Source organism: Heliangelus exortis, chromosome 3 (genome assembly GCF_036169615.1).
Source record: "Heliangelus exortis chromosome 3, bHelExo1.hap1, whole genome shotgun sequence".
NCBI classification, from domain to species: Eukaryota; Metazoa; Chordata; class Aves; order Apodiformes; family Trochilidae; genus Heliangelus; species Heliangelus exortis.
Window position 1 is genome coordinate 52,346,915 of NC_092424.1, and position 26,110 is coordinate 52,373,024.

The 26,110-nt window shown below is 40.9% G+C and overlaps 1 protein-coding gene across 1 annotated transcript; it reads left to right on the forward strand.

Annotated features, from left to right (window-relative positions):
• The first annotated feature begins 4,440 nt into the window (after positions 1 to 4,440).
• Positions 4,441 to 24,200, forward strand: OPRM1 (opioid receptor mu 1). Its single transcript, XM_071740602.1, has 4 exons — positions 4,441 to 4,861; positions 16,961 to 17,313; positions 18,221 to 18,741; positions 24,059 to 24,200. The coding sequence occupies exons 1-4, from the start codon at positions 4,527 to 4,529 to the stop codon at positions 24,095 to 24,097; spliced, it is 1,248 nt and encodes a 415-aa protein (XP_071596703.1). The 5' UTR covers positions 4,441 to 4,526; the 3' UTR covers positions 24,098 to 24,200.
• The last annotated feature ends 1,910 nt before the right edge of the window (positions 24,201 to 26,110 follow it).

Sequence of the window (26,110 nt, forward strand, 5' to 3'; positions counted from 1 at the left end):
GTTGAAAAAAACCCTAAAGATCATCCAGTTTCAATCCTCCTTCATTGGAAACTAAGCCAGGCTGCTTAAAGCCCCATCCAACATGGCATTAAACACTTCAGAAATAGGCCATCCACAACTTCCCTGGGCAACCTGCTCCAGTGGCTCAACATCCTCACACTGAAGAATTTCTTCCTAATAGCTAACCTTAATCTACCTTCCTCTAGTTTAAAGCCATTACCCCTTTTCCTATTACTACATGTTCTCATACGAAGTTCCTCCCCAGCTTTCCTGTAGGCCCCCTTCAGGTACTGGAAGGATGCTATAAGGTCTCCCTGGAGTCTTCCCTTCTCCAGGGTGAACAAGGGGAACTACCCTTGAGAACACCACTCGTAACAGCCCCCCATTTGGACACTGAGCCATTGGCCACTACCACTTGAGTACAACCACCTAGCCAATGCTTTATCCACCATGCAATCCACCCATATAAGCCATGTCTTTTTAATTTAGAAACTAGAATGTTGTGCAGAACAGTGTCAAACACTTTGCACAAGTCCAGATAGATGACATCAGTTGCTCTCTCCTTGTCCTCTGACACTGTGACCTCATCATAAAAAGCTACCAAATTTCTCAAGCATGATTTGCCTTTGGTGAAGCCATGCTGGTTGCCATCGGCCATCTCCACCTTTCAACTGTGCCAGGCTACCTATCCTTGTTTTCACCCTTTGTAGGCTTTCTTTTTACATCTAAGTATTATAGAAGCACAGATTTGTTATACAAACACTTCTTATACAAAGATTTGTCATTCTAACACAGAAGCTATCACTCATAACTACATTTATTAAACTTCAAATATACATTTTTCACAAGTATGAAAGAACACAGATATTCTGGAACCTAAAAGGCTTACTTCCAACTAATGGATTTAGTATTTACCACCCCACAGATTACCCTTATCTGCAGAGTCACTGTCACAATTAAGCAAGGAGACACACTTGACCTAGATCACTAATACAAAAACACTGCAAATAACTGAAACCATTTATATAATGTGAAGAAGAAAAAAGTGGAAAACAAAAACTTGTGCTTTCCATAAAAATAATTGACTGAAGATCAGCCTTATAGATGAGTTATTAATATATTATTATTATCCATATGTTTGAAAGCAAGGTAAAAATGCTAGAAACAAATTTGTTAAAGCATGAAATAAAGTTCACGACTCCAAACTGTAGTGAACATGTCACATTTTCCTAGCACCCCAGAATTTACAGCAACCTTCCAAACATTATCATTGTATCACCCTGAGGAGGTCCTTGAGGGAAGAAAAGAGGATGTGTCTTTGGAGGACTTCAGAACAGATTGAAAGCTACGATGCAAATGACCCTGGGATTACTGAGCTGGTGCCCTCTTTCCCCTCTCCTGCATACCTTCTGCTCCTCACTGTGCTTGGGATACATGGATACAGCACAGGCTCTTAGTTAACACAATGTGGAAGAAATGCTTCCACCAGCAACACTGAAAAAGAGCACATCCTCCTTCCAGACCCCTTCTTGCCCTGCTCCTGGAAGAAACAGGTCACACCACCATGATGCTACTCTACAGGCCATCTTTACAGAGTGCCAAACCACAACAGCCCATTTCTCAGCAGTCTTTCTGAACTAGACTGTAAGCAAGGCACATGTTCATTTAGTTTAGGACTAATGGAGAGACTCTGGAAGTGAGTTTTGCTGCTGGGGTGTAAATATATGTATATATATATAACTGTATTGGAGTGACCTCACCAATGAGTATTCCTAGGGCAGTCTTTGACAAACTACTTCATCATAAAACTCTCTTCAAGTCTTCAGTCCTTCTCAAGTCTTCAGTTGATCCATTCCTGGTTACAGCTCTAGAGACTTTCTTTTTGCTAGTGTTTTGGCAGAAAAGAGACAAGCAAAAATCTGATTTGAGATGGATGCTGTGATTCTGAACTCAACCTGATGTTGAGGCATCCATTTAAATGGTATATGTCTCAAAGCTATGCATTTCCCATTTCTGCATGCCCTACACTACCACTCACAAGAAGAAATTACTTATTTGCAGCTTCACAAACACCTTTTTAGGAGAATCTTGACCACACTGTCCTTTATTTTCTGAAATTATTTGAAGTGTCTCATGCATTATTATACTTAAAATGTCCTCCACCATCTGCAAGCATTATTGTAACAATTTGCTTCTTACTGCCTATGTCCTTGAGAAATACCATTAGTAATAGCTTCACAAAGAGGTGCATTTAACTATTATTCCCCTACCTTGAAATTTTGCTTAATGAGGCCTATCTGAAACAGGCTTGACTCCCAGGGCTTTTTGCCAGCCCAAGTTTTCATCTGCACATGCCAAAAGGTTGATTTAATGGAACATAAAAATTCTTCTGTCTTTAGTGATAAAGACTTCTACATAACACTAGGTTTACTTAGGTGTCTACGTTTAAGACTTTTTTAAGGCACCCATTTTTAATGCAATAAAGGCCCTTCTGACAGCGTGGATGTTACAAATCTGGATATAACATACAATACCAAGTGGATCTCTCTAGAAGCCTTGATTTTTGTTCCCCATCTCTTCCACTGCCAGGAACAGGTGTACTCAAAGAGCTAAATACTAATTGTGTCCAAGCTTACATTAAACTCTTCTGATGGCTTTGGTGGAACAAAGGGAAAGCAGAGAGAGGCTTCTGAATGTTATGCACTTATCCAGAGATAAAAGTCTTTGAGAATGGCACAGTTTTAAAGCCTTGTGTATTGCTAAGCATGCTATACTCCAGAAGGGGATAAAGAGGCAGTGACTTTGACCATGTGAAATCTCTGAGTTCTTGCTTTAATTTCGCCTTGAACACAATTTTTTTTTTCCAGTAACAATGTAACTCCTGTTCTGAAGTTCTTTCTCTGAAGATGATGCTAAATGGCTCTCTTCTCCCAATAAAGGATGCTGAAAATATTCTCTCTGGACATGAAGTAAAATTTGCTGTCCACAAAAAGTGGCCATTAACAGCTTACTTGATCTTCTTTCTCTATTCTACTATATGTCTAATGAGACTTGACAGTGCATAACTTGAAAAAAGGGAGTACCTATTGTGCAGAGCCATGTCCCTCTCTAAGTCCAGTGGCATTGCTTTCCCTTTCCCTCTCCCTTTCTCTTTCCTTTTCCCTCCTCTGCTAATGATCAGATACTTTGGAAGAATGTGTGGTCTACCTCTGCCACTGTCCCTTACCATAATTGGTAATTACTGATTCCCATTGATCCCAACTGATTCCCATTACTTGCACCACAGAAACACAAGGACTGCTTGGAGTAAAATGTGTGGGCTTTTGCATCTTTCCATCAGGACACAACTTGCTTCTCCTCCATTTCTGCCACTACCACTTGAGAAGTAGCAGAAGGTGCTCTGCACATGGTAAGCAGATACACGAAGCATGTGTCCATGATGATGCAGCAGGAGCAATTATTGCCACTCTATCTCCTTCCTACTCACTAGGAAATACCTTTCTGCCTTATCAAGGATCCCCTCTGAATTCACTGATAGGAGTAAAAGAAGCAGATCCTAGTTATTCATGTACAGCCATCCAGCAGGTCGTCCTGGAGATGCATCTCTGCACTCATCTGGAACAAACTGATCCCAGAAATTTGCTGATGCAATTGAACAGTGTGCCAATCAAGCACCTGGTACAATGCATGCACAGTACAGAGAACAGGTGTGATAATCCTTGTCAGTGTTATCACATCTGATAACAATCACACCAATGCTTAGCATAGAGCATCCTTGGAGCTCTGGCAGAGAGTCCTCTGAAAATCCTGAGCACCCATGAGATCTTAATAATTTCCAAGATTTCTGTTCACAGTCACTCCTTTTTCCAACGTGGTGCCATGCAGTTCACCACGTTTTATTAGTAGGCTCAGCTATCTCTCCTCCAAGCTCTATAATCACAGAAGACATCGTTTTGTCAAGATCCCTGACTCATTACGTTAATCAGGCGTGTACTGATCTCCCTGCCTCGGTCCTTAGTCCCAGAAGCCAGTGTCTCCCCGTACTTTCTCTCAGATCTTTGCCACCGATGCCTGCGGCTCTCGGGAGGGGACCGTGTTAAGCGCTTTGCAACCAAGTGCCACCAGCAGGGAAAGGTAAACCTGCGGGCGCACCCTTGGCTGCTCCAGCCTTCCAGCGGGGCTGACACGCCCCGCTCTGCACCAGGTGCGCCCCGCGGGAGCCCCACCGGTCCGGGGGGGAGCGGGAGGAAAGCCTCTCCTCTCCACCGCCCCCCGCCGCTCCTCCGCCTCAGACCCCTCCTCCCTTGCCCGCCCCTCCCGCCCGCCGCACACATGTGCCCGCACCCAGTGGCGGGGCACGCCGTCGGGGCGGGCGGGTGCCGCCGCCTACCCGGCACCGCGCACGGCAGCAGCAGCAGCAGCAGCAGCAGCAGCAGCAGCAGCAGCCCCGCACCGCGCCAGCCCCGCACCGGGCATCAGCCCTCGGGCGCGGAGATCTGGTGACAGCGCTGACGCTTCTGCACGCCATGGCTGTCGCCTACCTGCTGGGCAACAGTTCCGCGCCGCTCCTCGCCGGCGTCCCGGAGGTCCCCTTCGCACCCAACGCTTCCGCCTGCCGCTCCGCCGTGCCTCCCTGCGGGGCCGCTCCGCCGGGAGCCTGGGGCAATGCCTCGGTGGCGGCGGGCTGGAACCGCTCTGAGCTCTGCGGCGGCGGCAATGGCAGCGCGGGTGTCGGCGGGCCCTGCGCGCCCGCGGGCGGCGGCCCCTCCGTGGTCACGGCCATCGCCATCATGGCCCTTTACTCTGTGGTCTGCGTCGTGGGGCTCTTCGGCAACTTCTTGGTTATGTATGTCATCGTCAGGTGAGTACCGCCCTGCCCTGCCCTGCCCTGCCCTGCCCTGCCTTGCCCTGCCCTGCCCCGCCCCGCCCCTCCCTGCCCCGCCCCGCCCCGCCCTGCCCTGCTCTGGCCCGCTCTCCTCTGGCCCGCTCTCCTCTGGCCCGCTCTCCTCTGGCCCGCTCTCCTCTGGCCCGCTCTCCTCTGCCCGGCTCTCCTCTGCCCGGCTCTCCTCTGCGCTGCACTGCTCTGCGCTGCCCTTCCCCTGCCCTGCTATGCCATGCCCTGCCCTGGCCTTCCCCTGCCGGGACAGCGGGCCGACATCCCAGCAGGGGATGCAGCGGTCCCTCTCCGACAGGCAGAGCTCAAATGACCGCGCAGAGGGGTGCGAATGGGGCTCTTGCTCCCGCGTGAAAGGGAAGGAGGCTTTTGAGAAAGCGCCGGAGCGAGTTGTTGGGGAAGAGAAACTTGCGGTGGGGCCATGGGGACCGTCCGGGCTGAGTCGGGAATGCTCTACTGACTCTGCGAGATGCTCTGGTCAACGAGGCCAGAATCCTGCACCTCTCCGCTGAAGAGGGAGGATTTAAAGGGACTGTGAGTGTACAGGGGTGTACGGGTACAGGGGTGCACACGAACACCGGGCATACATCCACACTTCTTTCCCCTTGCCTTTCTCTAACAAGCAAAATGTAGGTGGCATCGGGGCTAAACACTTCTCTCTGCCCAGGTCTCAAGTCTCTATATGCTTATGTATATATATATATATATATATATATAGGTACGTATAGATACATACATGCGTGTAAACGTGTCTAAACACGCCAGGATCTCGGCCGCTATCCGTGATCCCGGCTTTCTGACTGTGCTGCAGCGCTTCGCAACTTTCTCGCCTGCAAGCTTTTACATGTAACTCACGAGTGTGTCTTTCACGCACGAGAAATTCCATGGCCGTAGACAGCAGGAAAGCAGGTGGGAGAGAGATTAAACGGGCTCCTTTGCCCGCCAGGGAGGGGGCAGGCGGTTTCCGTGGGGAAACACTGCCACCTCCCGGGAGCGCGGCGGCGGTACGCGACGGGACGGGGCTGAGCAAGCTCCGCATCCTTCGTGACTGCCCGTTGTTTCCAAATCAAGCATCCACTGAGCTCTATAGAGCCCAGCCGGCGGTGCTGCTAGGCTGCCGGAGCAGCCCGAGCACTTCCAGTTTCCCCAGATCTGGAAAGCGCCCCTTTTTGCTTTTGAACACTTTATTTCCCAAGGAGTCAGACTAGCAGCCATTGAGCATGGGTGCTTGTGGGCAGCGGGGAGCTCGCAGGCAGGAGCTGGTCCCCAGCATCACTTGCAGGCTAACGGCACTGGGTTGTCTTCACTGTGATGAGCTAGTTGTAAAAACAGGGGGAGTGAAGATAGAGTCAAGGTTAGGTGCTGCAGCATGGCAGAGGATGATGATTCCTTCAGCATGTCTTGGGCATGTCAGTGCAGAGCCTGTGCAGGTTATAGACCCAGTGGGAAGACAAGTAACATCCATCAGTGGTCCAAACTATAGTAATTCAGAAACCTAGTGGTTTTCATGTACTTCCGAGGCTGATTTTCAATACACAGAGCTGGGGAGATTCTATTCTGCCCCGTGATTTTGATCAGTTCGAGACAAAAGCTATCAAATCAAAGATACAGCTGTAGAAAGGCTTCTGAACAGGGGGCATGTCTACAATCAGCTGAGCAGTGTTGTATGCATTCCTCTGGGAAACAGCAGATGCATGAATGTAACAGAGCCAGAATAGCTGTCAGTAGAGAAATATGCCACAGGTTGTCCCTGGAGCTGCATATTGATGCTGGACATAAACCCATACTAGGTTCATATTTCTTACAATAATAAATTGAATTGCACTTGCACCACAAAGCCAAATAGAATGAGATACTTGTACTGAGATTTCTATCTAAAGGGAGCATCTTTTCCTGGATTGCAGTTTAAAAATAAAGCCATAAGCAAGAGGAGAAATTAAAAATATATTTTTGTTTTACAAAAGGAAACATAAATAAATTTAATTGTTTCTCCAAAGCCATCCATATATTCTATGTCACTGGCAGGACTGAACCCAGGTCTCCTATACAAGAACAGCTTTTGGTGTAACAAAAATCCTTCCTAGTTGACATCTGTTTACCATTTTGTGATGAAAAAGAGCTTACATATTGATGGTTGAATAGGATATGTGGTTTAAGCAACTTAAGCATTCATTTTCTTTCTAGGTTTCTCCATAGATACAGTATATCTGGAAAAGGAATTTTTAAATTTATTTTCTGTTTTAATGTATGCTCACATTCATTTATTCTGGATCCAGCTACGGATAGGAGGCAAACCTTTTACTGGATTGAATTTGGCATCATATAAAGCTCTGCTTCTTTATCTACCTTTCACACCACACCTCATCAGGAAGAACAAAACTTTGCAGTTCATATTAATGTTGAGAAGAATTGAGACAACTAGAAATAAGATTTTAAAGTTATATCAGTACCCAGTTTGCCTTTTAAATACTAGGAGTTGGGAAATAGGTATTTAGATATTTGAAAGTCTGTCCCAACTCATCTTTCAAAGTCCAACCCCACTGAAAGCAAAAGTGACTTCCAGTATAAGTATCTCGTGCTATCTCCAGCTAATATCTCATGCTCAGCTTCTTTACAAGCATTTTTTCATTATTATTATCTTATTCTTATAAACAGTATTATTATTCCAATTTTTCCACATGAAGCAGATCCATGGGTTTGGAGCCAGCAACGTGCAAGTGCTTGCTTGATGTGGAACTGTCACTACCAGTCCACAACGCTACCCTGTTATCCTTGCTGGGGCATACAGAGGTTGGAAAGTGGGCATGTCCAATAAGGAGTTAAAAATGTATTGCCATTATTGGTATGAAAATCAGGCTCTTCATGCAAAACAGGTCCATGGATTTCCAATACTGTTCCTTTATAAATGTCATCCACAATCCTCCTTATCCCAAATGGCTCCTGTTCAGATGAAGACTTTCATCCTTGAATAAATATTTATATTACATGTGTTGTATGTGAGGCTGAACCTCATGTTACTACAACAACTGAGATGTTTCTTTGTCAAATACAAAAAAAAAAAAAAAAAAAAAAAAAAAAAAAAAAAGCACCCTCTGAGTGACTGCAGTAATAGCCTTTGCTGCCAGCCATGAATTTCCTGTAATCTGAAAAATATGTAGATAAATTTTATCTATTTTCCTCATGTGCTTTTTATAAGTGTAAATTACTAATATGTTGTATATATATGCACACAGCACAGTGTTGTTATGGCTTTGCCAACAGCAAATGCTACTTCTAGCTGCTGCAGAGTACAAGACAGTGTACAATTAGTACCATGTAAATTGAATCAATTTACACAGCAATCTATAAGCTTTTCCAGCTTTCTCATCAACTCAGTGGGTTATTAGTCACACATTAAACTGGAAAGAAGAATATGCTCTGTGATTAAGGCAATATGATAGAAAGCTGTAATAGATCATAGATTAAAATCATCAACATTGCTGACTTTGCTGGTCTGGAAAAAAGGAATAGCTCCTAGGGGCTCCAGTCCTCCACGGTGCTAATTGTCCTGAGAGGATGGTAATTCCACCACAAGCCACTGAAATCACTTAAGTCACCAGTGATTCCTTAATTTCTTTGCTATTAGTTTTGTCACATGTCATAAACAAAGGAGCCTCAGGTTCTCTACGACCCTTTCCATGATCCTTCACAGGAGGAAGGAAATGTCTTGAGTCATTGAGGTAAAAGATTACTCTGCTCAAAAAACAAATGAACAAACAAAAAAAACAAACAAAAAAAAACCCACAAACCAAGGAAAGAGGTCCTCAGTGAAGTGATTTCATTCTCAAAACAGCCTCTTAATAGTGTTTTGGAAAAGAATTGTGACTGAGACATCATCTAATATGAAACTCTGCAGTACTGAAAGCCTTGGTTACTTCAGCGTAGCTCAGTCACATTTCATATAAACAGTTTTACTAAGTAGAACAAAATTTGGGATGAAATTTCAACTGTGGAAAGAAGGAAGAAATGAAGGAGGAAGGAAGGAATATTTATTCCATCAGAGGAAGAAATATTCTCACACATGCACAGAAAGGGAAATATGAAGGGTTTAGAAAGAGGGAAATGAAGTGGAGAGAGTCACTTTAGAGAAATAAGCTGGTAATGCTAACATACTTGAAAGTGCTTGAAGCAAAGCAAGTTTTTTTCTAAAAATATATTCTTTACAAGGTGCAGAGTGAAAGAAGAATTACATCATCTCTTGTAGCAGAATACATCAGGCAACTTTGAAACAGAGAAATGCATGAAATTCATTCTTTACTGAACACAGCTGCATGAACTTCTCAGCATTTGGATGGCACTGCATTTTGTGAACGTGTGTCCTGCCTGCTCACTGCCCACAAAAAAAAAAAGTTCCAGCCCATTTGTCACGGTTTAGTCCCAGCCAATACCAACCAGACCTCTGCTCACTCACATCCCCTCCTTCACTGTGGGACAGGGGGGAGAAAATACACTCGAAAGGCTTGTTAATAGAGACAAGGACAGGAAGGTTTTCATTCCCCAATTATACTAACAGGCAAAAAACCAGACAGGTTTAAAAAATCCTAATTTAATCTACAAGGAGAAAGAGAAAACATTGCCGGATCTTAATACCTTCCTCACCCTCCCCACCCCACCCTTCTTCCCGCGCCCAGATCACTGCTGCCTCCCCCTCAGGGCACAGGGGGCGAGCAGTGGGGGTTCAGGGTCAGTTCCCCACATGGTGTTTCTGCCGCTCATTCCTCCTCATCATCATTCTTCCCCCACTCCAATGCAGGGTCCCTCTCAAAAGAGAGTCCTTCAGGAACCCCTCCGACACGAGTCCCTCCCACAGGTGCAGTCCCTCAGGAACTGCTCCCTCTCGGGCTGCACACAGAGTCACGGCTGCTGCGGGAGCAGTCACCTCCTCTGGGGTCCTCCACAGCTGCAGATCAGCACTGGCTCCTCTCCGCAGTCCTGCACAGGCTGCTGCCTCACGTCTGCCCACTTGAAGGGCTGCAAATCCACGTTTACTCCACCATGGTCCTTCAAGGAATGCTCCACCAGGCTTCCTCAGGGGCTGCTCCACCGTCCCCCTACATTGATTGCAGGGGCACAGCTGCCCTCTCACCACGAGCTGGGGGGAAGTCTCTGCCCAGGCCCGCTTCCTTCTTTACTGACCTCGGTGTCTTTTCTCTGGCATTGTTTTTTTTTTTCACCTCCTTCTCTCCTGTGTTCTGGAGGTCTCTTTTTTAATTTTTTTTTTCTTTTTTTTTTTTTTTTTTTTTTTTCCTTTTCATTTTCCCTTTCTTGAATATGTTACTCGCACCCAGCTTCCCATGTCTGCTCGGTCTTGGGCAGAGGCCAACTCTTGTTGGCCCCCCCCTTCCAGACCACCACTGCACTATCCCAAGACACCATTGCTAGGAGGTGTTAACTGAAGCCTCAGCAGCCTGTCCCACTCATGTCAATTATGAACTGATGGTGCTCAGCAGCACAGGTCAGAGAAGATCTGGGGACAGATCTGAAGGAATCAGGTTGAGCAGGGACAGCACAGAAGCTGAATTAAATGAGCAGCATAGTGAGAGAGTGGCCCTCAGTATCCTGTGTTACAGAAAAGCAGGTGTCCCTGTTTGCATGCTGTTTGTGATAGAAGTTTACCAACCTCTGCTAAGTGGGTAAATGTTTGACTAGCAAGCAGCTCTCCTCCCTTCCCCAAGATCAAAGCAAGCAGACAGGTGAAACCTTTGTGTTCTCATTTGTGGGTTTTTTTGTTTGGTTGTTTTTTTAAATTATATTGATGTGAATATGATAAAAATTTATCCGAAAACACATTAGCCTGCAGCCTGAGAATAACCTATGTCTTCCTGAGGGAGTGGGGGGAGCTGACAGATGATTGAGAGCTCTCCAGCCCCTGTGCCTGGCTCCAGTCCCAGCCAGCTCCTACTCATGGAACAGCACACTGGCCAGGGAGGGCAGACTCCTGCTCTGCTAGAGGCAAGTTGGCCACCAGGCACTTCTGGGCAGAAAACATTCCCTCATATTAAACATCTCATGATAAATCTGCTTCAATCCCACTGTATTCTTCCTGAAGTACCATTTCGGTAATAGCTCCCACGAAGATTGATGATAAACATTTCCTTATTATGTTTTTTTAATTCCCTTACAAAAATAAATCAAATTCTATCAACTTTTCATGGTTCAGTAAAATTAGACAAAAATTGTCCTTGTATATTTTTTTAATATTATGTGATTATCAGCAAGCTAATGACTAATGAGCTAATTAGCTAATATAATCATGAAGTACTGTTTTATTTCAACTTACAATGTTTTTCAAATCACCAGGCATAGGTCTTGCTGAACACTGTCGATAAGCTTTTATAATTTTTCTAGATCATATTTAAAAAAGAAATCTCAAACAATGTGATGTAAGCCAAAAAGCCTCCAAATCTTTGTCCAGCTTACCAACCTTTTTTTCAACCACAGCCAGCAGTTGGTGTTTAGTCAAAGAGTTGGAGAAGCACAAGCATCACTGTGTAAGAATCCTAACATGTCCCTTAGACTGCAGAGAGATTTTCTGAGCTGCAATTTGCATCAGCACTTATTTAATAGCTTTTTGTGGGCATTTTTAACATGCAGCATTCCCATAAAATCAGAATAAAAAATAAAGTTGGAAAATATTACCACTTCTAAACAAAGCTGCTTTGAAAGAAATCTTCTCTAAAGTAAAATTCAGAATTCTGAAACATTTTTAAAGATTTTAAATTGGTTAATTTTAAGTTTAGGCGTTCCAGGATGGACGTTGTACAGATCCTGATTAATGGACATTTTTTAAAAAAAAAACTATTTTCATTATGATTCCAAGTTAAAACAAGCTGGATGACTCTCTTCAAAATACAAATTATAAATATGTTTTTAACAACCTGAATGCAACCATTTTTTTTAGACTGATATCATACAATGTCCTTTTTATAAACATCTGTGCCTTCTATGGTTTATAAAATTAATTTTGGGTTTATGTTATTATAAGTGAGGATGCCATCATTATTTTTCAAAGCCACAGCTCACTTTTGGAAGTTAGATTTTATTGGTTCTCACTGGCAGGTAGTTCCATAGCTTAATCCAGTTGTGTTAAGATGTATTCTCATTCACTTGTTTAATATTAAACACTTCTAAATTCTATTTATATTTCCCTTTGAATTTACAGGATGAAAAAAGGCAGGGATGACAGACCATAGCTAATCAAATAACTGTGAAAGACATGAAATAGGATATTTTTTTCCACCTTCTTACTGCAAAGTGTTCAATTATCAGCTATAAGATCTCGTATCTCAGATCAGGTATAAAACTTCAAAACAAAAATGTTTGTGTAAAACGGAGAATCTCTTCCTCATTGTGTAGTTTGGAGCAATGCCAGCTGAAAGAAGTTTTTTTTCCTAAGGGAACAGCTAGAAGAACCTCTGGTTTCTAGGTACTGGTTCCAACCTAGAAAAAAGTCACTGCAGTTATCATCGACATAGTCAGTGGTTTTACTCTCAGTTATGCTTCCCTGGAAGCAGAAAGGAGAAAGCTAAGCTGAAGACACCAACTTTTTCCCTTTTTGCTTTCTAGCAAAGCAAAAACTTCACCAATAAGCACACACTGCTGAACAATGGCAATATCTGAGTTAGCCCTTTTAGCACAGCTGATTTATTTCAGAGGTGTGTTACACAATAACCATGAAAGCAACAGCATTTATGGAGACCCACACGTGTGTGAGCACCAGGCAAAGAGAGACTCACTGAAAGGCAGTATAACAAACAGGCCAGATTAAGTCCTGGAATGATTGGAAGATAATTTCCCCACCCATTTAACTAGGTTGGAAAAGAAGGGATCCTACCAGCAGATGACTGTTTGGGCATTGAAGCATACATATAATTCTTTTTTTTTATCATTGAGAAGCTTTTTATGATGCCTGGGAAAAGAAAAAGAAACTAACTAGGAATTATAAGACATTGCAACCTCTTCAAAGCTTGTGCCGCAACTTGATATTAACACATCTATAAAAACATGTTCTTGGCTGGTTACCCTCCCCTTTTGTTAAAAAGAACATTAGCTTTATTTTCCGTGAATTTCTGCCAGGATATTTTAATAGATGTGTAATTTTAAAATTAAAAAGGCTACCTGTTATGACCACTGTGGGTTTGTGTGTTTTGTCCAAAGAAATCTTGGTTGTTAATCCTCTCAGTCAGACATCAAGGGAAATGACCAGCCTTCCTTGCCAGAATAGCTATTTTTCCTAAAGAAAGAAGCTTGTTTTGGTTTTGTTTTTTTCTCTGAGCACAGACTAAACTTACTGATTCAAACTAAATTGCAGAAATTGGACCTCTACATGATTTTTTCAGTAGGAAAAAGCAGGGAGAGACATAAAGAAAGCAGCAAGCAAGTTTTAGCCCAAAGCCCAGCACAATACTGAAATTAACTGAAATCAGATGAGGCAGTTGCCCACCGAGCTCTTTTGGTGCCACCTTAATTCCAAAATTACTGTCACCAGAGCCTGAAGAAAGTTGACTCTGCCTACAAGGCTTTTATGTAGCTCTCTCTCTCTCCCAAAGCTGAGATCTGAGAGAAGTCTCTATTTGGTTCTGAGTGCAGGAGAAACAACCCTCAGCTAGTGCTCCATCGTGAGAAGTGCTGTGCTCTGCTTACTCCTCCTGCCTGGGTCCTGTGTGCAAACATGAATGGTTCTGCACATGCTTTGATATTTCCCTGATGCAAGGAAAGGATAATCTGGGAAGTCAAAGATGCTGGCAAGATAACACAAGGGAAGTAAACTGTGTTGAAATTCTGGCTTAATTTCACGTGTTCTGTGGAGAAGAAAGTGAAAAAGGAACTTAGCAGTGGGAAAACAAAGCATTAGGGAGAAGAGAGGTAGCGACTGGAGCAAGTGTAGTCCAGCAGTTGTCTGCCTTAGGTTCAGATTCACATTCGGCACACACATTCAAACTTCTTCAGAAAATGCCCATCCTCCTTGCAGGTGTGTGGGAAGGCTGCTCAAGCGTGATGTGTCTGAAGGCCTTGCTGTGTTCCTAACCATGTATGCTGAATAACTAGGCCTTCAGATTTTAGATCTAGTACATGGTTACTCTGTCATGCCTGGACATGTGAAGTGATGCTTAATATTCGTATGTGGTTTTCATCTCTCTAATTAAACAACTGTCACCAGTCATGGTAGTGACTGAGTAGCACCATGTTGGGAATCAGGATGCAAGGCTTTAGCAGCAGGAAACAGCTGCTGCCTCTGTCTTTTTTTAAGGCAGTGAAATTTTCCTCTAGTTCTGCTTTTACCCCCAAGTCAGGATAAGTGCAGGAAGTAAATTAGTATACTTCAAATCACATAATTTCATTGTAACTAAGTGTGAAATTCTCTCCTAAATGTTCTATCTGCTGGAGGTTGCTCTTTTGCAGTTCGTTGTTTGCTTGTTTTCCCTGGGGCCTTATTATTTTTAAATCACATGCTTGCATGTGATCTTTTCAGAACATAAATCAAAAGGATGAGTAGGTTAGATTGATAATTACAGAATGGCACCTTCAATCTGGGTGGCCTGATTACCTAATAATGTGTCAGTGCTGTGCAGAAATTTATAGTACTGTTACCAAGATCTTGAATGTAATGGCTTAAGGCACAAGCATTCTGAAGTACCCATGAATAGAAAAATCAAAGACTAAATCTTCAAGTGGATTAAATCATATGTTCCCAAACAGGTAGGTTAGACTCATCCACAATATATTTGACTTCAACACTTTAATAGGTAACACTCTGCCACAGTGCATTTCATAACTGTGCCTGAGGTACAGGATAGCTCTTTCATCCTGTAGAGACTCACTACCATCCAAAGAAAAAGTAGGCAATAAGATGGCTGCCAATTGTCCAGCATTTGAGAGCCTTTTGTTCAAAGGTACTTTCCAGAATATGGCCTACCTGAGACACATCATTTAACTGCACAACTCACTAATAAGAAAGAAAACATTTTGAGGGTTTTTCCAGACTGTCCTGAATATAGCAAAACGTTTGTCAAACCTTTAAGAGCTCAATGAAAACTGGAAGCACCTGATACCTCAGGAAAGCAAGAAAAAAAAAAAATAAATCCCCCTGTCCTTCTGTTTTTGAGTTCAATGCAGAAGATGCACCAAAAAAGCCATCGAAATAAATGTTTATTTAAATTGGTTCAACTGGGCATACATTACATATTTTAATCTTCCCACCCAAGGAGACCTCAACTAATCTAATGTATGCACATAATGATTCTTCATTTGTATAATATGCGATTTATGCAAGAAGAGCATGAATTTGTAACACTAACCTAATCTCCTTCAGCAGCAGCAGGAGTTATGTCAGAGTGTCTGTATGTGAGACCTAATTGCTGGCCATTGTTTCTTTCAACAGCCAAACCATTTTCATGAACAACTGCTTTCTGCAACGGAATTAAACCAATTTTTCATATATTCTGCATTAAACTTGAACACAGATCTGTTGAAGCTCTCTTTGTCTCCAAATTAGCATTCTGTGGACAAAAGCTTGCATGCCGTTGTGTTTCTGAAAGTAGTTATTACCAACCAAACACTGGCCAGCCCATTTCCTAAGGTCTGAAGACTCTGCTTTTCTCCTCATTGTTGCTATTCAGATAGGAGCAATTTTCGAATTAATTTGTAATTGTGTGTATTATTATATTAATTGGGCTGAATGTGGACCCCTACTCTGGCTTCTTGGCATCAGCCTCATAATACTAGGATGCTATAAAACTGATCTGGTACAGAAGGACTGAAAGGTCTGAAAAAGGATATATTTCAAGAAACCACATGGATATAAATGGCTTGTCAAAGAAGCGGTAGGGAAAAGGCTCAGCTGGCAGTATACAAACTATGCCTATTAGGCTTAGGTAAAGTGTGACGCAAACTAAAATTTAATTTCTTAAAAAAATATATCTTCATGTTATTTGTTCTTTAGTTTTAAGACATTGAGAATTCAGTGAAAAGACTCTTCAAAAAATTTTGGAGGTGGTATGGTGGAGACTGAAAGATTGAAATGGTCAGTCCAGAAACAGGAGGAGAGACAGAAGCATGCTCGCATCTTCATACCTGGGAAGTGAAAGGGAAGGTCCTCCTCCCTCCTGCTCAAGATGCTGCTACACTTTGTGCAATAGAGATGAGGATCTCTCTAGCTTAGTTTGGTGAACCTTTTATTTGGTTTATAAACTACAAATGGCCCACAGGCTGCCAGTTGAAGAGGTCATTTTGAGACTTTATTCTTTAGTGCTAGGAACTTGCTGAATATCTGGGTAGGATTCTCATTATTTTTTTCTGTTGCTTTTTCTGATTCTGAGCAAATCCCAGCTGAGTGAACCTCTACTGCTCAGGTCTTCAAGTTTCAGGCATAGTTTAAAGTTCTGCTGAACTGGCCATAAAGGCAAGGCTGAGTTTGCCCTGCAGAATTAGGCAGACTTAAGTAAGTTTTTACTGTTGTAAATATGATCATCTACCAAAAAAAATATAAAAAGCTTCATAAACACAGATATTTCATGAGAGAAAACCTACACTGAGGAGATAGAAAGGGGATACTAATAGGTTTCAGTATTCTAATGACCATAATTAAATTGAATATGCATCAAGAGAAATCACAAACAGAATAGTCACAAAAAATAGAATCATCATGTTTCTCTAATAGTCTTTCATTGCAGAGATGTAAAAATAAAAGTCATGATGCCCAAAGCCAACTTCTGTCTTAATTTTCAGCTTTTGTCATTGTTATGCAAAATTTAGTATTTATAATAATACTTAGTGGTTTAGATGCCGAAATTTCAATGTAACCTAAATACCAGCATTCAGATTTGCATGAGTTTGCATTTAAGACTCTTTCTTTACACCTGTCATTTGTAGCTTCCTTGAGTGGAAGGCCACTAGAAGTGTGAAAGTATGTTAACATCGATAAAATTTCACATTTATAAACACATTACTTTTGGTATTAGAAGTCATACAGATATCCTGTGGCTTTGATTACATTTAAAATCCAGTTGCTGATTTTTTTTTTTCTAGGTACACAAAAATGAAGACTGCTACCAATATCTATATATTCAATCTTGCATTGGCAGATGCTCTAGCAACAAGTACTCTGCCATTCCAGAGTGTGAATTACTTGATGGGAACATGGCCTTTTGGCACCATCCTTTGTAAGATCGTTATATCCATAGACTACTACAACATGTTCACCAGTATCTTTACACTCTGCACCATGAGTGTGGATCGCTACGTAGCTGTTTGCCACCCAGTTAAAGCCCTTGATTTCCGTACCCCCAGAAATGCCAAAATTGTCAATGTCTGCAACTGGATTCTTTCTTCTGCCATCGGCCTGCCAGTTATGTTCATGGCAACTACTAAATACAGGCATGGTAAGTCTGGCTTTCATTCCTAAATTGAGTACTTCAATGTTTAAACTCCTTCCTGCATTGTTTCACTCTATTGTAGAGGGGCTGGATTGACTCCAGACCTCCAACCTTCATAAAGAAGGTGTCAGCACAAATGGACCCCTTAAGCAATTTTGCATCTGGCTGTAGCTGGTTGGACTGCACATGATCTGTCTCTACACAGGCTCTGACTCCTGTGTATTCATGTGAGTCTTGCTGCCCCACACTATTATTGTAACGTTTGGAAAAGCATCTGTGCCTGCCTTCTGCTGTGGGGTGGTTATGCACTCTCCAACATCACAAAAACCAGTGCTTTACCCAGAATATTCCTGCTGAACTTGGCAGTCATAGCTATCTTTTGCCTCGTCTGGCAGAACACGATAGAGAGCAGAGAGCTTTCTGGATCACTGGTGCTCAAAGACCTTCTGTGAAGTGACAGCATCTCCACACAAATCCAAACCCTCGTGTATACAGTTACCAAGTGTCATGTCATTCTCTTCCCCATCGTCCCAAAATGCCAAACTCTCTGCATATACAGTGGTTAAACCATCTTTCTTTTCACTACATTTTATACTGAAAGTGAAAATGCATAAGCATTTATGATAATGCAGCTCATCTTTTTGTCCAATATACATGCAATTCCAAGCAATAAATTGTAAAAGAGAACACATTATTTCAGATTTGGGTTTCTAACTCACATTTCATACAAATTTTGCAACACTGTGTTCTATCAATGTTTGTGCCAATGACAGGTCACAGATTACTTCATTTTAGCTATTTCTTTGATAGATTTTCATGTATTTGCCAATGATATTTATAAAAAAATATTTAAAGAATAGCAAACAAAAAACTGACCTGCTTGCTCTTCTCTGCTGTGTTCTTTTTTCTCTAGGGTCTATTGACTGCACACTTACATTCTCTCACCCTGCATGGTACTGGGAGAACCTCCTAAAGATCTGTGTGTTCATTTTTGCCTTCATCATGCCAGTCCTGATCATTACTGTGTGCTATGGGCTGATGATTTTACGCCTAAAGAGTGTTCGCATGTTATCTGGCTCCAAAGAGAAGGACAGGAACCTGCGGAGAATCACGAGGATGGTTCTTGTAGTGGTGGCAGTGTTTATCGTCTGCTGGACTCCCATCCACATTTATGTCATCATTAAAGCCCTGGTGAACATCCCCGAAACTACTTTCCAGACTGTTTCGTGGCACTTCTGTATCGCCCTAGGGTATACAAATAGCTGTCTTAATCCAGTCCTTTATGCATTTCTAGATGAGAATTTCAAAAGGTGTTTCAGAGAGTTCTGCATCCCCACTTCCTCAACCATTGAGCAGCAAAACTCCACCCGAGTCCGACAAAACACTCGTGACCATGCTTCCACTGCCAACACTGTGGACAGGACTAACCATCAGGTATGACTAGCAGTGGAAATGTCATCTCTGGATCCAGGCCTTCCGCTTGGAGATGACATATATTCTGAAGTCACAGTTTATACTGATTTGTAGTTATTTCAAGATCTCAATTTGGTTATGTGTACACAGAGACCCCAGTCCTGCATGGTGCTTGTTGTTCCCTCCTCTAGTTGATGCTCAGAAGCTTGAGGGCTTTCGAAGGTACCTTGCATCACTGGGTCCAGCGCGTGTGTGTATACACAGCACACAATACAGTGTTTCAATGGCCAGATGTTCACAACAGGTGACTGCGTTAGAACTGGTTGGAGAATGATCATAGATTTGCCTATTCATACTCCTTGTCTGCTGAGGGAGACAAGAGTGGGACAGAATACAGATCTCTCTTCTTCTCCCATTGCAACAGTGAATCAAAAAGAGGAGAAACTGTACTTGTACGCTTTTGACTGATGTAGGCCTTGTTTATCTGGGAAGACATGGAAGAAGTAGACAAAGTCTTGTCTACGTGTAATTCTTGCATAGGGGAATCACCTATGTTGGCTAGGGTCAGGTTTTACGATATATATAAATAAATATATACACACACGTATTAAGAAGTGCCACTTTGCCATTTACAGTATATGGAGAATAGACTTTTTCCATGTAGAAAAAGCCTTTGAGAAGTAGGTTTCTTTGAGTAGCAGATACCAAAAGAAACAATCTTATTTATTTTTTAAGTCAGGCTGGTTTTGCTTAGCCTTTGCAAAGAGGCTCTTTTGTTACATCATAAACATCCATGTTCCCTGACCGGTCTTGAGAATTCCAATCCCCAGCCCTCATTGAACATCAAGCAAACACGAAGGCAAACCTTATCATTCATGAAAGTAATTCATGTGCATCACATACACTAGAAAAAATCGTTAAAAAGAAGAACTTCATTCTTTCCTGTATCACCTTTCAGCAATATCTTTAGGTTTCTCCTGCACCAGCTTCTCACTGCTGCCACTTCAGCCACAAGCTATCTATCTCCTCAGGGTGCAGAAGTCAATGGCTTCTTGTGAAAGCAATTTTATTCTTGCCACTCAGCTGCTGGCAGGAAGCCCAGATCAGAACATCACCATTTCCAAACAGACAAAACAGTAATTGCACCAGAAAAGAGGAGGGAGTGGGCTGGATGGAGAAGGGGAAGCTTTATTCAGCTTCTGCATTTGGTAGTGTAGTTCGCCAGCATCAAGTGCTTTGGCAGCTGCTGCTGCTACTGCTGCTGCCACTGCTTTATTTCTGCCAAACTGTGTCCTGTGAGATCAGTTAGCACCTGCTTGCTTTGGTGGCAGAGCAGGACTGCCAAACTTGGCATAGGCCCATACATACATTATATGTATGTATGTATATATGTGTAGTATTTACTAGGTGCAGCAAAAATTTATTAGACAGGTTCAGCTGTAAGTAGTGCATTTGTCACCCTCAGTGGAGCTTTGTGCATGTATCCGACAACAGAATTGCACCTGCATCTACTACAATTACAGCTTTTTACAGTGCCAGGTATATGCATGGATTTTCTATGTTTAGTTATGCTTCTATATATTATTTTCAGGAGAGCTGTAACCCTTGAACCTGCTATCCTTAGCACATATTTACATGGTACTGCCCAGAGTCTGAGTGAAATAAAGTCTGTTTCCCTGGCCTCTTAGCAAACACAGAACAAAAGTTGGCCCTTCTGACAAAGATCTTCCAACTTACACCAGCAAGGGAGAGAGACAGATGGCTCAGAGATAGACCAAGCAAGGGGAGTGAGCTTTATAGTAGCAATAAAGAAGAAATTAGTCTCATAGTTAGGTTCTTTGTTGGTTTGCTGTCTGTTTTGGGTTTTTTTTTCCATTCAGGGAATAGTAATCAAATTTGTTAAGAGGTATTATTTGACTACTGAGCTTTGACTACTTCAGTAGCTCTTCCTAGCAACTAGCCATTGGCTTTCCCCAGGGCCAGGGGAGAGAAGGCAACATTTGGAAGCTCATGCCCCCACAAATGGTTAGATAGGGCTTTTTGCATGGTCTGTACTTTGAAAGAGTTTGAAGTGGCCATAAATTTCAGTGGCCCAATTTCACTTTCTTCACCATCATCCCTTGCCCAAGTCCTTGCTTTGGCAGCTGCTGCTGCCACTGCTTTATTTCTGCCAAATATGTTCACTGGGTGCTGACCTGAGCCTTCTCACTGCTGCTTCCCATGCACATCAGTGATTAGGTGCAGTTTTTCTCAGTCTCCCCAGTATTTACAAAATACATTCATGCCAAGCCCTGTTCAAACCTGAATGTTACACTCCATTTCTTGGTTTTTTTCCTCCAGCAAACATTCCTGTATGAAATAACATTTCTCTTGTCTGCTAATATCAGAACAACAAACCAGGTTATAGGACTGATCTGTGCTAAAAAGTTTCTCTGGGATAGGACTTAAAAATGGAACACTAGTATTGTTTAATTATTATTTTTTTTTTAAACTCAGAAAGCACCAAAGGGAATGCAGCTTTCCTCTCAGAATAAAGAAAAAAAAAAAAGCAAATAAATAATAATAACTAAAACCCCCCTAACAAACTACTGTTCAAACAGTGAGCTTTTATTTTTTATTTTTATTTTACTGAAAGGGCATTCTTTTAACAGGTAAGTGCTTTCTGTACAAGAAAGCCTAACTAGTATATATTTATTGATCTATTTATCTACTGATAAGGTCTTTCTTGTAAAGACAACACCTTGGAGAACATTTGATATGAATTTCAATTACAAAGCATCTAGCATTACAAGTCATTTTTTAAGAAATGACTTTCTGATGTTCTACAAGTCACTTTTTTGCCAAGTGAGAATTCTTTACTCCTGCTAAAGCTAATGAGAACTGTAAGCACTCAATCACTCAGCAGCTTAAGGCCTCACACTCTCAGAACATGTAAAAATAAGCCTTCACAGGCAGAAGGAACAGCTGTGTTTTCTATTATTGCAAAGGCAGTTAACAGGAAACATCATAAATATATATATTATTCTGAGTTAAGATTTGTAATTTTCTCTGTATGACCCAATATTGATAGGGAATGGTAATAAAGGACCACATTCTATCTTTTGCAAATGCTGAGGTTATTTATGTCATTGACGTTCACCTGATTAATAAGAAAGACAAATAACGAACCAAATTTGATTTTTTTCTAAATTTAAAACTCACTGGTAATTGTTTTGATTAATTGAATTTAATAATTCACTAGTATTACCTGAAACTGTGTTTTCAAAATACATTTTTAATATCTATCTGTTAATTTTAAAAAATCCTAAATACTTAAGAAAACAGATTATTAATAACTATAGAAATCTAAGCATTTTAATTTGTTTCAATTAGTTTCTTTGTGACTCATTTAAGTTTTTATAGCTGTCTCACCTGAATGCACCCAAGCAACTAGGAAAATCATGTATAGGCACATTTTCAGGCATATTTAGTCATCCTATGTAACTATTTATTTTTTTTTTTAGATTCTGATGCATTTTCCTTAGCCACTGAAGTGTCCAAGTGCCAAATGGAAATGCAAAAATGAGGCTTTAGATACCTATGTTCAGTAGGCCTAGTATCTGTACTCAGCCCTGCAGGCTTTGCCCTTGTTGTTTGGATTGGCAGCCACATGTAGAAATGCAAAGGATATTTGATTTAATAAAAGCTATTTTGAAGTTAAAGCAAAGAAAAATTGAATTCTAGGTTCTCTGTTTTTAGAAAATTAGCTTATCTTCTTTGTAAATAATAATGTACGTCAATAATAATAATAAAGTATGAAGGCATTTTCTGGCAAGATAATGATACTTATGAAAAGCTTGTCTGAATTCAGTAAGTCCTTAAAACTGGGCTTTCTTGAGTATCTGATTTACACTGACATAGGCCCTTTGTGAATCTTCGAGGTAGTAGAGAAAACAAAATGTGTTTGTCAGACTATTCCATGAAAGGAAATAAGTATAAACTATGCTATAAGGACTGGAACTTATTAGATGGCTCCAAAGGTTGCTTTTGTTTTTGGCATTCCTTGAACAGAATATATTATTCTAATATTCTTATTAGAATAAATGGGGAAGAAAAAAAATTCATTTTTTTTTCTTTAATAAAGTAGAAAAGGTTTGTCGGTAAAAAAATGCAAAACAGATGCTTCTATTTTACCTATTCCATAAAGATGAGTATATATGAAAATGAATATGGTCTTCACAATTAATTCTGGATCTAGACTTCTCCAAAAGACAGGGACATTCACATTTAGGATCAGGTCAGTTTCTGGAGCTGAGGGGAAATATTTCCAACACAGAATAAAGAAAAGCCCTAAATATAGCACGTTAATTTGAATAAGTATTAGACTTAGGGTGTAGCCCTGGAGATACTTATCTCCAAATCAGATGCCCTAAAAGCCTCCACTTTGCTCCATCTAGAAAACACACTTTCCATTCTCTCTGCCCCAAAATCCATACCCCTGTCCCATTACTTTTACAGGACCACATTTCCCTTTCTTTTCTCAGTCAGGTTTCACCTATGATTCTACCCTGCATACTATAAACACTTTATTTGATTTGCAGAGTCTCCCACTCTGTTCTCAACAGGTTCTAGTGCTGCAAGACAACATCTTCTGGACAATAAAAAGGGTTGCAGACTTTCAGGATACGCTGTGCAGTGATCATATTTTGTTGATGAAAACATCTGCAGTGCTGTTGTTGCCTGTATGCAAATAGGACTTAACATGGATACTGCGGATACACGGGGCTGAGAGGCTGTTGGGTTTGTTTGCTGATGTAGGTCCAGCTCACACAGAATTTAAATTAGATCTTAACTGCAATTCCAAAAGTCAGCCAATGAACAGAAGTTATCATCTAAAATATTAACTCCTTTGCAATTGCTGCAAAAGGAATATAGGGAGGAAGCGAGTTCCTTCTATATGGAAGAAATTCATAGACAGTTCCCCTCTAGAAAAAGAACTGGCTTAGTATGAAATATATTCCAATTCTAATTCAAGTTTCATATCTACAAGTATTTTTTTTTGTCTTTGAAGGTCAAACTTCATCGTGATCATTTCGTCTGCCTTCATTGCTTCATGGCAAAGGCAGTCTTGCCTAACTCTCTGGGCTGTCTATTAAGCTTTGTAAAGCAGGACAGAAGCCACAAATGAAAAATAAATCCCTCTTAATAAAAAAAAAAAAAACACAAACAAAACCAAAAAACAAACAAAAACAACCCCAAAAAACCCCAAAACAAACACTTGCAAACACACACACACAGACTTGTGGGGGGGAAGAAATCAAGTAATTGTTCATTGTATTTGCAATTTCTTTCCTTTCAGCTGGAACTTCAAGAAGCTGAAACTACTCCACTGCCGTGACAGGGTCTCCTGCCGCATAGGTCTCAAAGCAATTGCACGCCAGTGCCACAGTCTACCTGAGCTGTAAGCTATGGGAATGTGTAGGATACACTTTCCCTCAAAAAAATATACCACAGAGGAAAGTGCCTGCTTTTCCAGTCTGTCAAAATTTGCTTCTGCAACAATTCTCCATTGCGCAGAACAGAAGCATGAAACTTAAGAGCCAGCAGAGCCAAGATATGGGGTCTTGCCAGGCTCCAGTGTTCAAAAGAGTCATGATTACCAGGAATACATACATTAGCCTAAAAGAAAGCTACTGTTCCTGTAGTGACCTGACATGCTCTTGACAAGATATGGTCTTGTTAAACAGGTTGGAAATTAAAATGCAAAAGCTAGACAACTGTATTTTGAGGAATGAAGGCGAGGTTTTAATGATGGGAAGCAATTGGAAATGAAGTTATAATACTGTTGGGTATTTGATTTACTCTTAGAGTTTGTTTGTAGAGGTGTTTTCTGTGCAAGTTATTTTTGTGTGCTGAAGTCTCACAAGATCATCTAGAACAACATATTTGTAGTTCAAGATGTCTTCTCTTACAAGGAGTTCATGTCCCACAATTACAGCTTCAAAAGGAAAATATTCCTTTCAGTGCTCACAAAACCCCAAGCTTCACCTTCTGCTTCTCTTTCTCACAGAAAAAAAAAATAGACTTTAAAATCAAAACAATGAGCTATCGCTTCTGAAAGAGATGAGTAAATGAAATGTTCCATGTTATTGATTGTCAAATGATTCCCAGAACAACACAGACTCTATTAACTTAAACTCCTATGTGAACTAGCTATAAGTCTGTCCAGTCAAGCATAAGCTGATGATGACTTCTCTTTTAAGTAGTTCCTCAAATTTCAACTGCCCTGTCAACAACATTTTGAATTTGTAAGTCATCCACAGTCCCTTTGTGAAGTGCTTGGAGCAGTTAATGCATTAGACCTTTTTTATATATTTTAAAGAAAAAAAATACATTTTGCTAAACATTTTTTTTTTGTTACCAGACTCTTAATACATTTGCTTTTTTGACATAATACAGTCTGCAACTCCATTTTGTATTAGCTGCTAAAACACAGTAAGATTTATGAAAGAAACACTGTACTAAAGTAAATGCCACCTTAGCTGTTTTCTAATATGAAAAATAGAAATATCCATGTAGATAATTTGTGGTGCAATGGTATTTTTTAGCCATTGTTTGTTATTTGTTTTGTAAATAAATCATCAGTAGTTAACCAGGGGAAAATGTACTTTGATTAATATAAGTATGTTATAAGATACAACTGTATGGAACAGGGTTGTGGTTTGTTTTGTTTTGTTTTTTATTCTTTCTGCAGCTACAATGTATTTCTTATTTTCATTGTTATTATCCATGTAAAAATAGGCTTCTAATGTGAAATTGTTTGTTTCTGCCATGGACTATGTAATAAAGATTGAAGGTCAAATCCTTGCAAGTTGTAAATTAAAGTAATATAAGAGTTTCATCACAGCCTTGCAAGTCTGTAGCCCTGTATATCAGCAGAATATGAAGCTAGATATAGCAGAAGTGCCTTATTTTTTTTTCTGTTTTCTCTTGCGAATTCCCATGTGTCATCCTAAGATTTAATATTTAATTTTGTGTTAGTTTAGTAGGATCTCCTTGTAGTCATCTTTAAAGTTTAAACCAGAGTCATCACCATTCTAAGAGGTTTTGCATCTTATTTTTAAACAGCATAAGATAGGCACTTGGACGTATTTGGCATATTTTTTTGCACTACACAGTAGTAGTATTTAGATAAGAAGAAGACCATAAAATACACCAGAAATGCAAATGGATTAACATCATATAGAACCATTACTCACTGACAAGTTCTGACTAATCTCCCTTGCTCACATACAAAAACCTCACAAAACTGAAATGCATCAAATGAATATTTGAAAAATGTTAACTGATAGGTCAGAAATATGTTTAATTAAACTTAAAATCAGTTTCATGACTAGTCAAAAGCTCATCA

Excerpts from the sequence above, each read along its gene's own strand:
- OPRM1 (XM_071740602.1), top strand. The coding sequence starts at position 4,527 with ATGGCTGTCGCCTACCTGCTGGGCAACAGTTCCGCGCCGCTCCTCGCC. Across the intron at positions 17,314-18,220 it reads AACTACTAAATACAGGCATG|GGTCTATTGACTGCACACTT; the intron begins GTAAGTCTGGCT and ends TTTTTTCTCTAG. Across the intron at positions 18,742-24,058 it reads TGGACAGGACTAACCATCAG|CTGGAACTTCAAGAAGCTGA; the intron begins GTATGACTAGCA and ends CTTTCCTTTCAG.